General features: G+C 45.6%; 1 protein-coding gene across 50 annotated transcripts in view; it reads left to right on the top strand.

Annotated features, from left to right (window-relative positions):
• SORBS1 (sorbin and SH3 domain containing 1) overlaps nucleotides 1-16293 on the top strand; it is a 228889-nt gene that overhangs the window by 136697 nt on the left and 75899 nt on the right. For all 50 annotated transcript variants that reach the window (XM_035708112.2, XM_035708106.2, XM_049103277.1 and 47 more), the window contains 4 exons: nucleotides 2703-2847; nucleotides 6705-6734; nucleotides 12603-12775; nucleotides 14929-14992. In XM_035708112.2, coding sequence (XP_035564005.2) covers nucleotides 2703-2847; nucleotides 6705-6734; nucleotides 12603-12775; nucleotides 14929-14992 — 412 coding nt within the window. The remainder of the gene's footprint in view (nucleotides 1-2702; nucleotides 2848-6704; nucleotides 6735-12602; nucleotides 12776-14928; nucleotides 14993-16293) is intronic.

The raw sequence follows: 16293 nt of genomic DNA, 5'->3' as shown, positions 1-16293 counted from the left end.
CTAATTGAGTGGATATGCAGAGGGGCCTAGGGCTCTGATTTCATAACCCACATCCTGAGGATTCTGATGCTGAGGGTCCTTGGATCACATTTTGAGATAGAGTGGGTCATGTAATTGGCTGATGCAGCTAAATGCTTAGTAACATCCCTTTGTGTAAAGGTGTATGTATGCCTACACCTATGCCAAACTGGCTCTCATGATTCATTGAGCTGAAGCCAGTCATGCAAAAAGCAGAGAAACTCCTTTTTGGCTTGTAGAAGAATTTGTAGCCAGATACCAGGCACACCAGAGCTGGGAATGGCTTCATTCTGGTCTGGGACCTCTTCTCAAATCTCTAGGTGCGACACAATGCAGTTAGGTCAGGACTCAGCCAAGCATGGTCCAGGGGCTTTGGATATCCTTCCAGCTTTGAGCTTTGCAGCTCAACCCTGTTGAAGGAAAATGCTAGATTGTTTCTAAGCACTCCCCTCACCCTAGCCCAGCTTGTAGGCATATTGAGAAGCTGCTCTTATTTCGGAGGGCACCCGAATAATCTGTAGATATTCTTCCCTTTGGCACAGGGTATTTCTCCAGAACAGTATATAAAGTGAGATGTTTTTAGTGCCATAGTATACGATTGTGAGTAGTTTTGTTGTATGCTGTATAATTTATCATCTGTATAGATCTAGATGTTCATACTGAGTTTTGTTTCAGGGGTGCCAGGACAGGTCAGTTAGGACAGTGTCCTCAGTTTCTCCAGCCTGACTGATCAGCCTGGTATAAACTTCCAGGGGGGACTTCAGCTGGTGACTTATTTGGTTTGGTCCCAAGTAACCGTAAGGTGAAAAAGGAAACTGTTTGGGATCCTTCACTCAATGAGACCTGTGAGGAAGAGCACGAGCCCCCTAGGGATGGTGGCCAAGCCACAAGTTGAGATTTGCTCCATCTGTAGCTATTTGAGAATAAGAGGGAAGAAGAAAATTCATGTGAATTGATCCAGATTCTTTTTGTCTGTAGCCATTTTTGTGATGTTCCAGAAATAAGACTTGGGCCACAGAATAAAATTTTGTAAAATACTTCATGTTCACATGATCTATCCAGACATCACAGTAGGCATTTATACCTTAGGGAGCCACATGCCTGATTTTTGTGTGTGTGTTTCTCAGGTGCATTATGGCAGTGTTTTCACGGGTGTATCATTTATCTTTATTAAATCACTTGGGAAGTAAATTAAGGCAAGTGTAATTTTTTTCTACTTTACAAATGAAAAAATGGAGATGAAGCACTTCTGAACAAGATCATATTATGCCTCTCAAGCCTTGGGGAAAGATTTTATTCACTAAATTGAGCTGTTGCTCATAACTAGCAGCTGCAACATTAGGGCACTTTCAGAATTGACTGAAGGCCCCTACTGTGCGTCAGGAGCTGTCCCTGGTTCTGATACGTTCTTTCTTTTATGGTCACATGTTTTCTTGCTGCAAAAGTTGTTCGGAAACACCTTTACAAATAGATGGCTCCAGTCATTCAAGTGATATTTATTTAACAAGCACCAACTGTCTGCAGAGTCTTATGCTAGGTGCAGGGGTCAAAAGGAGGAAGGGAGGCATGGCTTTCGTCTTCTCTGGAGCATACTAATTGCTTTGAGCCATACATTAATCTGGAGAGTAACAATCAAAGTCTTGCCTTTCAAACTCCTTAAGAATGACATTCTGGCTAGAGGTCCAGAATAGAAACTTTCTAAGAGTTACAAGTGTGATAGGTGAAACTGTGTATATATCCTTACTTACTACATATTGAGGTCTTGTTTTTCTGTCTTTAAAAAAGACTAGCATCATTCCCTTCATGCAGATTATAATGTTAATAGTAACAGTTCTATTGGTTTTTATAGCCGAGACCTCAGGTTTTTGAAGTCAGGATTTTCTTTTTTTTTTTTTTTTAAGATTTTATTTTTTTATTCATGAGAGAGACAGAGAGGCAGAGACATAGGCAGAGGGAGAAACAGGCTCCTTGAGGGGAGCCCAATGTGGGACTTGATCCTGGGACTCTGGAACCACGCCCGAAGGCAGAGGCTCAACCATGAAGCCACCCAGGCATCCTGAAGTCAAGATTATTATAAGTCTTTACCATTTCAAAGATCTTTGTCATTCAATACTGGAGTGGGGGGGCGGGGGGACTCAGGATAGAACCGGGTAACACCCAAATCTCAGAATCAAGTGCTAGTAAGGTTGTTGAGTGATGCAAATAAATAAGAGTGGCTTTCTAGGAATACCAATATGTAACTTTTCCCTACTCACATCGATGGCTTCTTGTCCTCATGTTGTCTCATGTTTCTTTAGACAAGTATACTAAACTTTCCTGATTTTTCCCTTAAACCAGCTCTCATTCTCGGATCACGTTTGGAATTGCATGAGTCTTGCATGTTGTTCTATTTTGTTTTGAATTTCCTTTTTCAGTAACCGGATTGATCCACGGCTATTACCAGGCGAAAATAATGATGTTGCTGAGACTTCCAGTAACACTCACCTTCCCTCTCTACCCTTACTAACACCAACAAAGAGACTAAGCATTCCAGATTAAACTCCTAACTGGAATTAGTGACGTCTCATTGATTACATTTCTTTTTATAATTAAGGTCCTTGTAAAGCTATACATTTCTTCTTTTTTAAAAAGAACATTAGGTTTCACATACTTACAGTTGGTCACAGTGTTTGTTCACTTTTCAGGATTCAAGTCCTCTACTAAATGAAGTTTCTTCATCCCACGTTGGAACCGATTCCCAGATCGCTGCACCAGTTAGCAAGTCATCATCTGCCTACCCCTCTACGACAATTGTCAATCCTACTATTGTACTCTTGCAACACAATCGAGGTAAGGGAACTTCTCAGAGCGCCCCCCACTCACTGGCATCAACAAAGCTGTTCTGTGACTTCCAGGGGCAAGAATTCTCCCATTCCAGAGAAATTGTCACAAACCTCCTCCCTTCCTCGATACTGTCTGCCCCTGTTTACTCACTCCCATGACCCACAGAGTAGACCACAGCAGGGAGACCGGCCCCTGATATGAGATGATGTCAGATATCTGTGTAAGTAAGCTGGTGTAGCGCGTGTTCCGCACCTTGGGTGTTTACGGTTGTTTTCAGATGGTAGCACCAAAATAAGGAAAAGACAGAAGGGAAAAAGTCTGTGTACCTTAACTCCTCATCATGAGAATTTGAATCAGAGCTTTGCTGGGTAAATCTAGGTATAGCAATAATATCTCGTTTAATAAGTCATGTAGTTCTTTGACATCATGAATTTTCTAGAAAGCAAAATTTTGAGTACCCAATTTTTTTTTTAAAAAGCATAATGGGTGGAGACCTTTATAAAATATCAAACATGTTTTTGTGCCTCTAAAGCAGGCACTGGACTTTCTCTTAGTGACTCACTGGCCTAGACTCTTGCCAGCATTTATCACACTGGGCTGTCATTCAGTGCACCCTTTTGGGACATGAGACTCACGTGGCTGTGTGTGTCCCGTATGCTGTGTGGCTGATAGAGCTCTGCTGAGGGTGTCCACATTTGTTTTCTATAGTTCTCTTACTGCTTCCGGCTGGTTCTTCCCTTCTCTGAAGGGGCATTTAGGTAAAGCGGAAGTGCTTTGAGGTAATAGTTGTCTATGTTGACCCTTCTGCTTTAAAATTTCAGAAGGTGATCTTAAGTCTCAGGTTTTTACTAGTTGGAATTCAGTAGAGAGAGAAACTTTTCCTTCACGAAAATCCTTTGCAGTGTAAAGTGTAAAATTGTCAAGCTGTTTCATAGAGCAGAAAGGGTTTTTTAGTCTGAGTTTCAAAAAAGCTAGGCACCAAACCTCTCCTTTTCTTGATGCGCCGTTTGCCTACTGCATAGCTCCCCCTGCCCCACCCCCACATTACTTGGATCAGAATGGAACTGGAGTCTATTTTTAATTGTTTTCCATATTAAATGGAGTTTTCTGTTTCCTGTTTCTAACTTGTAAAACAGATGAATGAAACATTTCCTCTCACTTAAAATCTTCCCACTTGAATCTTAGTTATTTTAGTAATTTTATTTTTTTTCCACTATGTATAGCCTCCATATTAACTGTCCTCCACGAATCTTGTTTTTTCAAAGATGATAAGGGTCCCAAGCCCCACACTAAACTATTTAAGACTCCATTCTCCTTTCAGCAGGGCCATACCCCTTACTGGCAAGAGCTTTCTCTGCCCAGTGTCCATAATGCAGGACAAAGTGAAATTTTGGTTCTCTATGAACTTCTTTATGACTTGTCTTTTAAAAAAAATCCAGAAACAATTTAGTTCAAAGAAGGAAAGGCAGTTTCTCTAAAAATGGGATTTATTCCCAAGGCAACTTGGTTTTTGGGAAATGCCAAGTGTAATGTCAGCTGCTTCCACCAGGTCCCTCTGGTGACACCTAGTGAGACATCTTTGGGCACAAAAATGCTTGTAGTTCTTTTTTGTTTCTTCCCTGGGCAAATGGATTCCTCTTACTTGCCTAAATGCCTTTGGTTCTTGCCTTTTTCTTTTGTGCAGTCCTGCCCTTTGGGTTTAAAGATCAGAATTGTGCTGCCTGAATCACACATCCTTCAGTAAAGGATACAAGTATATTAGTTTTTTGGAATCAAAAGTAGCTTTTCTTAAAGAGCAAACCATATGTTCCCTGTGGAGGTGGAGCAGGAAGAGAAGAGGAGAATGGAAGCGCCTTGCCACCTAGCCTTGGATTACTAGTTGTCACTGGGGTTTAGGTCATGTGTTTCTGGCCTTGCTTTGGAATTTACCCAACCTGACAGCAGTGCTCATAGAAAGTACCCGTAAAAACAATTTAACTATTGCAAAGTCTCCTGAGGGAATGATAACTTTACTCTACTTCTGGAAGTCTAGTTTAGTCATCCTAAAAAGGATTCCCTTTTTTTCTGGCCTAGATGGGCAGGGCACAGTGTGACAACAACCCTCTCTCTACAAGCTAGGTCCCCCAACTGTAGATAAATGAGGGGGTGCTATACATCTGCCCTGGCACTGATGAGTATGCACAACACAGCTCCTTGTCCCTCTTCTCATACCACGTATGTGAGGGCAGATGACTTACGATCAGTCTAGAAGGAGGATTTGAACCAGAAAACTCGGGACTGACGAGGTGCATGGGTCCCCTAGCTCAGAGCTTCTCAGTCTTTGGTGTATGTGGTCTTGGGAGTACATACTTGCAGATTTGGATTCAGGAGGTCTGAGGCAGGGCTGAGATTCTGCATTTTTTCAGCAATTTGCAGAACACATCAGTGCTTCTGGTCCATAGACCACACTGGAGAACAAGAGCTTAGTGGTTCCCAGACTCTGGATCTCACAGTCACATGAAACAGCCTGGAGCCTACCCTAGGGTTGCTAATTTCTAACTATAGTAAATCACACCTCTGAAAAACAACTACTGTTATCCATATCACATGTCATTCTCTGAAAGAAGGGCCATTTCCAATCTCAGAAGTAGGAACATAGTCTTTTAAGTTGAATAAATTTGCTTTTGCCTGGTGAGGAAGCCCTTGCATCTGGTTGGCAGACTGGACTCTGGAACCATAGATCCGTTGGGCATTTTGATCCGACAGATGAGGAAATTAAGGGAAGAGTTTACATGATTGGCCAACATGCTCTAGCAGGTTGCTGGCAGAGCTGAGCCAAGAGCTCAGCTGGGCTTATGTTATCCAGCTCGAGTGAACTTCGTCCACATCCAGAGGTGGACAGGCTGTTCTGGCTGGAAGCACCCCTGCTGCTCTGTTTACTTCTTGCCCACATGGATTCTGGAGGGAGGGTGGGGCCGCAGCCAAGGGGGATGATGACAGCACCCATGGGCTGGCAAGTGCTCTATTTTTATCTACGTAGCTGCTTTAAATTTAGCAGCTGTGGAAGGTAAAGGTCATTTTTGTGCTTATCCCAAAGCACGTACACACAGAACTTTCAAAAAGAGATAGTGGCCTCCGTCCGCGGGTGCCCAAGAGAGTGAGGAACTGATAGACCATCGTGTTGGGGAGCATGGTGGCCTGGAGATCAGGATTGGAAAGAATTCTGCACTAGGAGTTGGGGACCCAGGTTCTAGCTTCCCCCTCTGACGTTCAGTGTCATCATGGGTAGTTTGTGCTGCTTATCTGAGGTGTCTCAACCCACTAGATTTAAAGTGTTAACATGTGTGAAAGCTCTTAAAAACAATGTCTGCTGTTTGGTAAAGCTCTCAGGAGGTGGTAGCTGCCATGACAGTTATATTTCCTTCAAACTTAATGAGACTGGGGTCATTATAAGGTCCTGGTCCCTTAAAACGAGAGGAGTTAAATAAATAAATAAATAAATAAATAAATAAATAAATAAATAAATAAATAAACAAACCAAATAAACAAACAAACCAACCAACCAACCAGGGGAGTTGGGAGGGTCTCCTTCCATGATCAGATCACCTTGAAACCAGGTGTAAACAACAACCAAACAGTGACTGTTCCCTGAATCTTGGTACAGATGTAGGAGGGAGGCTTGGAGACACCACACCTGGGTAACGGAAGCCGCGTCAATGCCCCGATATCCAGCTGGGGGTGGTGGCTGCCACACAACATTTCAGCATCTAAGCCCAAGGGACAGTTAGGATGCCAGTTTGGGGTGCTAACAAGTTGTGGCAGGACTTCCTGGTCTTACCATGTCTGTGTGAATCTCACAATGTGTATCTTTTCTTTTATCACAGAACAGCAAAAACGACTCAGTAGCCTTTCAGGTAGGTGCCAAATATTTATTTATATGCTAACACCTTTGACGTGTGAGCCACAGTCTGAGGAGTTCCTCCAATGTGCTGGGGATTCTGTTGCTGGACCACAAGGACGGTGGAAGCATGATGGTCCTGCCTCCTTCCTGCAGTTTGAAGGGGTGCAGGAGGCACACCAGATCAGTAACCCCAACTAGCACACATGTCCTGGGCAGCTGTGATAAGTGCCTTGATGGGTAAGAACAGGACAATCTGAATAAAAAAGAACAAAAAGTTATACCTTAGGTGGAGCATTCGAGGCAGGCCTTACTAAAGAAGTCCCCTTTCTGTTGATTCCAATCCCTCTTCTAGGATTGAGTCAGTCAGGGTTAGGGAATGTAGGCAAGTTCTTTTCTTGTTGAGTGGCAAGCCCAGGTGCCAGTAAATGACCCTGCATGACAGACCCGGGTGAGAGCCTCTAGCTCAGCAGTGCCTGAAAGGAGGTGTGAGCAGGCATCAGAATCTCCTGGAAAGCTGGTCCAAAACCCAGATTCCACAGCTCCACATATTCAGATTTAACGTGTTGGTGAGAAAAATAATAATAATAATAATGTGTTGGTGAGAACTTACGTTTCTCCCCGGGTCCCCAGTGATGCTAATGCTGCCTGTGTACTGACCACCTTGAGGAGCGAGTCCCATCAAGAACTGGCAGTGGTGGGCATTGATCTGCTAGATAATCAGGTGTCAGGGTGCCCTCCCTAATAAAGTGTGGCTACACATGGCCAGAACTGTGGGGAAACCCAGGGATGGGAAGGTTTCACCGTGTCCTTACGGCTTTCTGTAGCCATTCTGCTTTGAGCCCTTCCCAATGGTTAGGGGCTGGCAGCCTTAGGCAGGCTGCTAATGATCTAAACCACAGGTCAGTTTTCTTATCTGCCAAATGGGAAACGCAGTAATGCCTCGGAGGTTCTGCTTATAAAGCAGCCTACACCGAGCATTGTCACTCACTAAGTGCTTGGTGGATGTGAGTTTCCATTATCAGCAGGCACCTCCATGGATTCATGCCTCATTTTATTGAGTGTCTACTCTGTATCAGGCCCTGAACCAGGCTCTGTATCCATATCCAGGAACTGTGCTGCCCTCCAGCAGCTCACAGTGTGGTATAATGGTTCATAACCATTTTTTGGTGATGGACTCATTTGGAGAATCTAATAAAGCCAGTAGATTCATTTATAGAAAAAGCCTCAAGGTCAAGTGTGCACCTGGTGGATTTACAGATACGTGTGAATCTGGAGCAAGAATCCCTTATCTGGTAGATACACAAGAGCCTGAGCTGCTTCACGATTTCTCTGTTACTTCATGTTTGCTGCCCTTGTGATTCATAGAGAGCCCTGTGGGGAGAACATGGGGTTCTCACACCCTCTCAGCTTTATCGGGACTTGGCCCCAGGGCCAGGAAGGCTGTGGTTGAACACAAGGTGCCCTTCACTGCCCCCTCCTGACTCTGCCACACCAAATCACTTCATTCCCTGGTCCCAGCCCGGGTTGCTGAGAACAGGGTGGCTCTGAAGCAAAGGTAGCTCCTGTGAACACCTTCCTGCCTTTGGGATTTGGAAAAGAGCCGTGGAACGGCTGAAACAGGTGCACAGACACAAGTTAGGAGGCACACAGTTGGGTCCTGGCTATCTCCTCTTATGACGTTGTTTATCCCCGGGTAAGTGACTTTACCTCTCTATGGCATAGTTTCCTCATGTGGGAAATGGGGATTGATAATCCTCATCCTTTCCTCAGAGCTGTGAGTATCGTGTGCGACAGGAAGCAGGGTATGCTTTGCACACTGGAAAGTGCTATGCAATGTTAGGGCTTCTCCACCAGTCTGGCAGGCTCGGGCCACTTCCTTGGCTTCAGAATAAGCCTAATGTTTCTGTCTTCCTTGAGTTTTGGAACAGACCCATTAACGATATTTGATAGAGTGGGACGTAAAGTAAGTGCTCACTAGATGTTAGTTTTTGTTGAAAAAGAAGCAGCACTGTTCTGTTCAGAAGCTCTTGAAGGAGAGAGGGCTGGCTGGGCTCACTCCAGTCTGCTCCTGGCAGCAGTGGGGCTTTGCCCATCATACCTGTCATGATGGCACTTGATGGGCCAGCCACCTCCCTTGACACTCCCCCCCCCCCCCCGCCCCATCCCACCCCAATCTTAACAGGTTTTTATTGAGCCTTTATGGGGCTTTTTACTTTTCTTTTAAGATTGTATTTATTTATTCATGAGAAAAAGAGAGGCAGAGACATAGGCAGAAGTTGAAGTAGGCTCCCTGTGGGGAACCTGATGCGGGATTCAATCTAGGACCCAGGATCACAACCTGAGCCAAAGGCAGACACTCACCCACTGAGCTACCCAGGTGTCCTCTTTATGGGGCTTCTTGTTCAATGAGATTCATTCAGAATCGAGAGCCACATGGTGTTTGGCCACCTCAAGCTCATGGTTCCCTTGGGGAGATGGACAGAGAAACAAGTCAGGGCTGGGGCAGAGGGTCTAGCCTTCCTTAGGGAGGTGTCGGCATTTCTGTGGTCCTCAATCACCGAGCTTTGGGTGTGAAGGAAAGGAAGCTGCCCACAGGCACTGAGGCCCTGTGCCAGGTTGCCAACATTGTCACTTATGTAGTGGCCCTTTCCAGCACCTTCCTTGTAAAAGCTCAGTGTAAAACTGGAAGGAAATGCTCCAGGATGTCCTGTTGAGGTTTTGGTATTTGCCTCGTGAGCTATTTCTCACGAAATAGCTCACGAGGCCCTCATTGTCCTATACATGCCAAATGTAGTCCTGTCACCCTCATGGTATAAGACCTGTTGTGTGAGGTTTTCACTATATGTAAAACAAGAAACAACTTTCTTTCTTTGAGGCTGCAGTTCATCTCTCTGTACACTGAAATCCACTCAACCATGAGTCACATGATCACAGTCTTCCAAAGTAAAATAATTCAGGGCTAATTTTTGTAGAGCCGAAGAACTCTGATAGCTTTAGAACAAATCTATGAACTGTCAACTTGAGTTTTGTAGTTAAGTGATTGTTGTTGGAGCCACCTGCCCCAACAATTTAAAACATTTCTCTGGGTCTGGAAACCCTGAGAATGCCAAGTTTGTGATCTGTTACTTCTTAAGAGAGGATGCTGGAGTGAGGAGTGTCAGCGCCTCCAAGTACCAGGCGAGACAGCTTGAAATCAGCCTCCCCTGCTGCTTCCTGGTGACACTCAGGAAGACCTTCCCAGGCAGGAGGAGAATGCTCAGCAGAGCCATATTTAGGGTAGACTTCAGTAACTTGAAATCCCCTTGCACTTCCAGGCTTCCTGCCAAATCCTTGGCCTTCTGTGGGAATTGCCTAGGAACATGAGAACTCATCCCAAGAGTCCAGTCTGGTCTCAACATCCTTCAAAGCTCATGGCTATGATGCCAGGGATCCGGTTGTCTGAAGCATACCCTGAGCTAGGTCTTGCACAGAGGGTTTAGAAACCATTCTGCGGTCACAGAATGAGTACTTGTGTGGGAAGTCAGTTGGAAATCCAGGCAGGGTAATTCTACCAGCAGGGCCAGTGGTGAAGGTTGTCGTACCTGAGCATGTGGACGCACTGGTTCCCTACTTCCCCAGCCCCTCCTACACGCAGGGACATCTCTGACTTGGGCACAACCTCACATGTGCCCTCAGGCCCTTCCTTTTTTACCGGATTTTGGTCTCTACCCAGCACTCTGCACCCTTTCCTTTATCAAGGATGAGATGCTCTCCCTCAGTCAATGAACAGATCCCAACTGAGCACCACCTGATTGCCAGGGCGCCTCTTGGCCCTGTTCAGCCTCCCCACGGGAGCATCACCACTAGGACTTTGACTCCCCTGGCTTAGACCTTTTCGACCCCTAACCTCTCAACCTCTGTGGTTCCCACCTGCCATTGTCTGTGCTTGTGTGCTGACCCCCTCCCTAGATACCTCCCTACATCCTGCTCACATGTTCGTCCCTTTCTCTGTGGTCTGGCATCCATCCCACTGCCCTCTGAACTTGAACTTTCTCCCCCCGGGGTGATCCCGTGACTCTTTTGCCTAATGGAATGGCCCTGTCTCTGCTTCAGTTTCCCTTCCTCCCCACTTTCCTCCCTCCCTCCCTCCCTCCCTCCCTCCCTCCCTCCCTCCCTCCCTTCCTTCCTTCCTTCCATCCATCTATCCATCCATCCATGGGTGGAATCACTCACTTCTTGGAATCTTGTCCTCTCTGGCTTCAGTGAAGCCTCGCTATTCCTTTCTGGTTCATCCCCTCTCCCTCTGATAACTCCTGCATCCTTTGGGGGATCCCTTTTGCTCTCAAGCCTGTCACCGTAGCATCCCTCAGCATGTGACGTCAGCCCTTGATTCTGCTCACGTTTACTACTCCACGAACTCTTCCATCTATCTCCCTGACCTCTTCCATCACTTTTATGCTGATGGCTCAGGAATTGCACTCCTGCCTGGGCCCCTCACAAGGGCTCCGCTCCCCTATTTCTCCTAGGGCATTTTTACTTGGACGTCTCACTGAGTTACTGTGTTGGAATGGAAGCAGCCATCCCTCCCTGCCTTCCCAGCCTAGTCCCTTTACTAACTTTTGTTTGGATCAGGCCGGGCCTGAAGCCTTGGTGCCATCTTTGAGGGAGCTACGACAGGATATGGCTCAGAGAGAACCAGTGGAGTCAAGTGTCCCTAGTGCAAGGCCCAGCTTGAACACATGGCAGCCGTGTGACCTCAGGCAGGTCTTTACTGTTTTTAAAAATGGACAGGTAATGGTTTCTTCCTCATAGGATTATTGGGAGGAGAACTGAGATAATATATATGAAGAATTTAGCACAGTGCCTGGCACCTGGTAACCTCAGAATAGTTCAGAGGCTCCTTGCATTTGCTAATGCTCTTCCCTCTGCCAGGGGTACCCTTTACTTCCTGTTTGGCTCTGAAAGGTCAGCCCTGAACCTAAATTCCTCAGCTAAGTATGATGCGGACTCTACCCACCTCTGGTCATCTTGCATTCTCATAGCTACCTCTCTTGCCCTTTCTGTCCACTGGCCATTAGCTACTTGAAGGCTCGCACTCTGGGAGGTTTACCCTCATGGCCACAGGACATGTGCATGCATAGCCACAATGCCTTCCCATAGTAAGTGACAGGGTTTGGAATTACAGAGTATACAAAGTAGTTTTGTAATCTGTGGGCTACACCTGTTATGTTTATTAGCTCTCTGTAACCTCTAGTTCTGAATCAAATTTTATTTTATTTTATTTTATTCTATTTTTTTTATTTTATTTTATTTATTTTTATTTTTTTAAATTTTATTTTTTATTTTTTATTTATTTTATTTTATTTTATTTCATTTCATTTCATTTTATTTTATAGATTTTATTTATTTATTCATGAGAATACACAGGAGAGAGAGAGAGGCAGAGACACAGGCAGAGGGAGAAGCAGGCTCCATGCAGGGAGCCTGACATGGGATTCGATCCTGGGTCTCCAGGATCAGGCCCTGGGCTGTAGGCGGCGCTAAACCACTGAGCTACTGGGGCTGCCCCTGAATCAAATTTTAATGTGCACTTAGCAGTTTAAAGGGTTAGATGATAAATATTTCAGTCTTCATGAGCCATAGTTTCATTTCTAGCTACTCAGCTCTGCCACTGTAACTTGAAAGCATACATAAATAGTACATAAACGAATGGATGTGGCTATGCCCCAATAAAACTTTACAAAAACAGGTGGCCAGGCCATAGTTTTCTGACCCATGCTCTAAGTGAAACTCATTCCAATTGGGAATTTGCAAACACACTTCCTCCAGCTGGATTGTTTGGGAGAATTTTGCTTCACAGCCACCAGAAGAACTTCAGCTAATGACTACTTCTCACTTCTAGATCCTGTGTCAGAAAGAAGAGTGGGAGAGCAGGACTTGGCACCAACCCAGGAGAAACCCACCTCCCCTGGAAGAGCTACTGAAAAAAAGGCAAAGGATGACAGCAGGCGGGTGGTTAAGAGCGCTCAGGACCTAAGCGATGTTTCCATGGATGAAGTGGGCATCCCACTCCGGGTATGAATACTGACCCATGAGTCCTACTTAGGCTTTTTCCTACGCCAGGGACATGTGTGTATCCAAGTACATGTGACCCCACTTGTGGCCCTCATGAGAAAATTCTCACCTCTGTCCACTCTCTAAACCCACTGAGGGCTGCAGAGCCTCCCCGAGCTGTGTGCCAGCATCCTGTCCCACCTTGGTCCTGGGCTCAGAGTGCAGCAGCTTTCTCCAAAGCATGTTAGGCACTAATGAGTCTCATGAGAAAAAGGTTTTGGGTTCAAGTGACACGAGGAAAAGCAGGGTGGAACACAGGTAGAGCAGTTTCTCTGCAGCAGCACTTCTGAGAAGCTTCAGGCTGGTGCATGTTCAAGGGGAGAATGTTGTGGGCAGTGTCTCCCAGTCTCTGGCTTTTGTCCTTGGAACATGCTCAGAAATTGCAGGTCCAGGAACCCTGGGGAGAATGTGGGGCTCAGGGTCTTTGTTTATGAGTTTATGAAGAAGTTCCCCCGAGTGGGAGATACCCCATCATTCAGGGTGAGCAACAGACTCTACAGAAGCCACAGAATGAATCCAGGCTGCCCCAGTTCTTACCCCTCTGCACAGATGTGCCAGTGTTCGGCAGGCCCTATGGAATTCAAGGGAATTTGAAACTGGATTATGGTGAATCCCCTTTTATTCCATGGGCCCCTCAGAACACTAGCTACAATATGTTTCTCTCTGGTCTCCATGTAATGAATGGACTGTTTTTTGTGTCCCTTTGGAGGAGTAGAAACAACAGTGGGCTAAGCCTTGAAAGAACTGTTGTTTGGTCCTAAGTAATACTAAGTATATAATAACAATAATAAGTAGAGAGGGAATTTTGATGGTAGAATGGTCATTGCCACTACCACTTGCTGACTGATGATCTTGTCATTGACTCTACAAGGTGGACACTGATGTAATTCCCATTTTAGAGATGAGGAAACAGGGACTCAGTGATTATGGTCCTTGTCCAGGATTGCACAACCTGTGAGTGATGGAGCAGTCTCTCTGACTCCCAAACTCGTACCCCTAACCATCATGCGAGGCGGCCTTCCCACTCACCTTCTTACCAGCTCTATGACTTTGGGCATCATTTTGACTTTGTACCTCATTTCCTCATCTGTAAAGTGGACGTGAAAATGCCTGATCTAACCACCGATCTGCACCTTTCCTTGTATTATTTTGGTCTTAAATCAACAACAGCCCAGCTTTGTGGTTAGGATGAAAACTCTCTGGCATTGGCATTGGCTGGCAGAGTGGGATACGTTTGAATGTATGTGTTCTAAATCTGGCCCTCTCCTAGGTAATATAGCTACACTTCTACAGAATAACCCGAAATGGGTAGGTGCATGCAAATATTCTTTGCCTCTTATGTTTCTAGGAGGCTTTACTTCCATTTAGTTGTCTCTCTAAAAAATGAGATTTTAGGGATGCCTGGGTGGTTCAGATAGTTAAGTATCTGCCTTTGGTCAGGTCATGATCTCTAGGTCCTGGGATTGAAGCCCATGTCAAGCTCCCAACTTAGCAGGGAGTGTCTCCCTCTGCCTTTGACTCTCCCCCTGCTTATGCTGTCCTGTTTCTCTCTCTCTTAAATGAAGAAATAAAAAATATTTTAAAAATGAAATTTTAAAAAATTGAACACATTTCAAGAGGATCTTTGTTTACTTTTTCAAAACCTTCATGCTTTTTGGCCAAATATTACTCTGCAGATTCAGATCTGAATCTCTCGGTTTAGCTTTTTTTTTTTTTTTTTTTAATGATTTTATTTATTTTAGAGAAAGAGAGAGTGCATGTACATGAGCAGAGGGAGGGGCAACGGGAAAGGAAGAAGGAGAGAAGCAGACTGCCCACTGAGTGTGGAGGTTACATGGGGCTCCATCTCACGATTCTGAGATCATGACCTGAGCTGAAATCAAGAGCCAGACACTTAATCAACTGAGCCACCCAGGCACCCATTGGTTTAACTATTCTTCCTCAAAAGTTTTGCATTTTTAATAAAGATTTAACTGTGGGATCACTAACATGTATAGAGTTATGTGAGTTTTGACCTCAGATGTCTCTTTCCAGTATGATTTTGTCATCATAGAAGTTCTGAAACGTGCTGACATTTCCATTGTATTTTACACTCTGCCTTTGTTTTTCTCTAGAACACCGAGAGATCAAAAGACTGGTACAAGACCATGTTTAAACAGATCCACAAACTAAACAGAGGTACTAATTTTGATTTCTAGAAGCTATGCTGTGTTCATATGTTGACTATCATAGTGAGGACTTAAACTTGGTTTGTTAGGATGTCGAGAGACTGGGCCTGACACTCAACTTATTGGGCACCAGCTTGCCTGAGCCCAGCCATACATCTGCAGAGCAGGGAGGAAACGCTTGTGCCCTGCCTTACATGGGGGATTTGAGGTCAGCTCTCCAGTCCTGCCTCCCAGACATTGTGGGAAGTGGCAGGTTGAGCCCAGCACTCTGCCTGTGCTCCAGCATCTGCCTGCCCGAGATGTGAGCAGCTCTGACTCCCATCTGCTTCCCGCTTTAGATGCAGCTCCCTGTGTCAGCCCATGACTGCCTTGTAGGCAGAGCAAGTCACTGAACTAGGAGTGAAGAAAACTGGCCTCACCTGGATTCAGTACCCCCAAGCACACCTGTGACCCTGGGCCAGTCATGTAGCTCCCTGCATTCAACCCCCCTCCCTTCCTCCAAGGGCTGTTGCAGGGTCCAAATGAGACCAAATTCTACCTTATAAAGTAGAATGTATGGTACACCTGTAAGGTGGTGGTAATATGAAAAATAATCTTCCCCACCTGGGAGCCAACACTTGGCAGGTAGCCCAGAGAGTCAGTCAAGAGCTGACACACCAAAGCCCGCACAAGCTTCAAGAGAAGCACTTCCAAATTGGGGGCAGGTGATCCAGCATGGTGGGAGAAGCCCAGGCCAGTGCTCGGGCAGCTCCTGACCCCACCAGCTCCCATCCGCCTGTGCTGCCAGTCAGCTGATAGGCAGGAATGCAGCTGCACCATGGGAAGGGCACCACTCTTCCCATGGGCAGAGCATCCTGTCGTTCCCTGTAACCAAATCCAGTCTGGCCGCCTGGCACAGATGACACATGGAGGCAAAGAAAAAGCATTCTGGTCAGTGTCGGCCTAAGCCGCAAAGAACTAGTCTCTCTGATTAGCTGCAGATACCAGCTAACATCACCGTTAATTAGCTCCTGCAATGTTCACAATGAACCTGGCCGTGCCTCTCTTCAAACTCTTTCAAAATACTGAGATGTTCGGTGTTTAGTGTCTCTAAACCAAGAGTAAATCCACTGTGGTTGGATGGATAAGCTCAGTCATGGTAGTGATGCCAAAAGCTGGGTCTCTGATTGGGTGACGTCAGTTCTATTGGTCACTTCCTTAAGCCCAAGTCCTTTTCCCCCAGCACTCTGTGACTCTGTCATCTTGAGACCTGGCTTTGGCAGCCCAAATGCCAAGCCACAGGTACATATGTGAACAGTATGTGATTCTGTC

This window comes from Canis lupus, chromosome 28 (assembly GCF_003254725.2).
Source record: "Canis lupus dingo isolate Sandy chromosome 28, ASM325472v2, whole genome shotgun sequence".
NCBI lineage: Eukaryota > Metazoa > Chordata > Mammalia > Carnivora > Canidae > Canis > Canis lupus.
The sequence above is the reverse complement of the archived record's forward strand: the minus strand, read 5'-3'. Positions and strand labels throughout refer to the sequence as shown.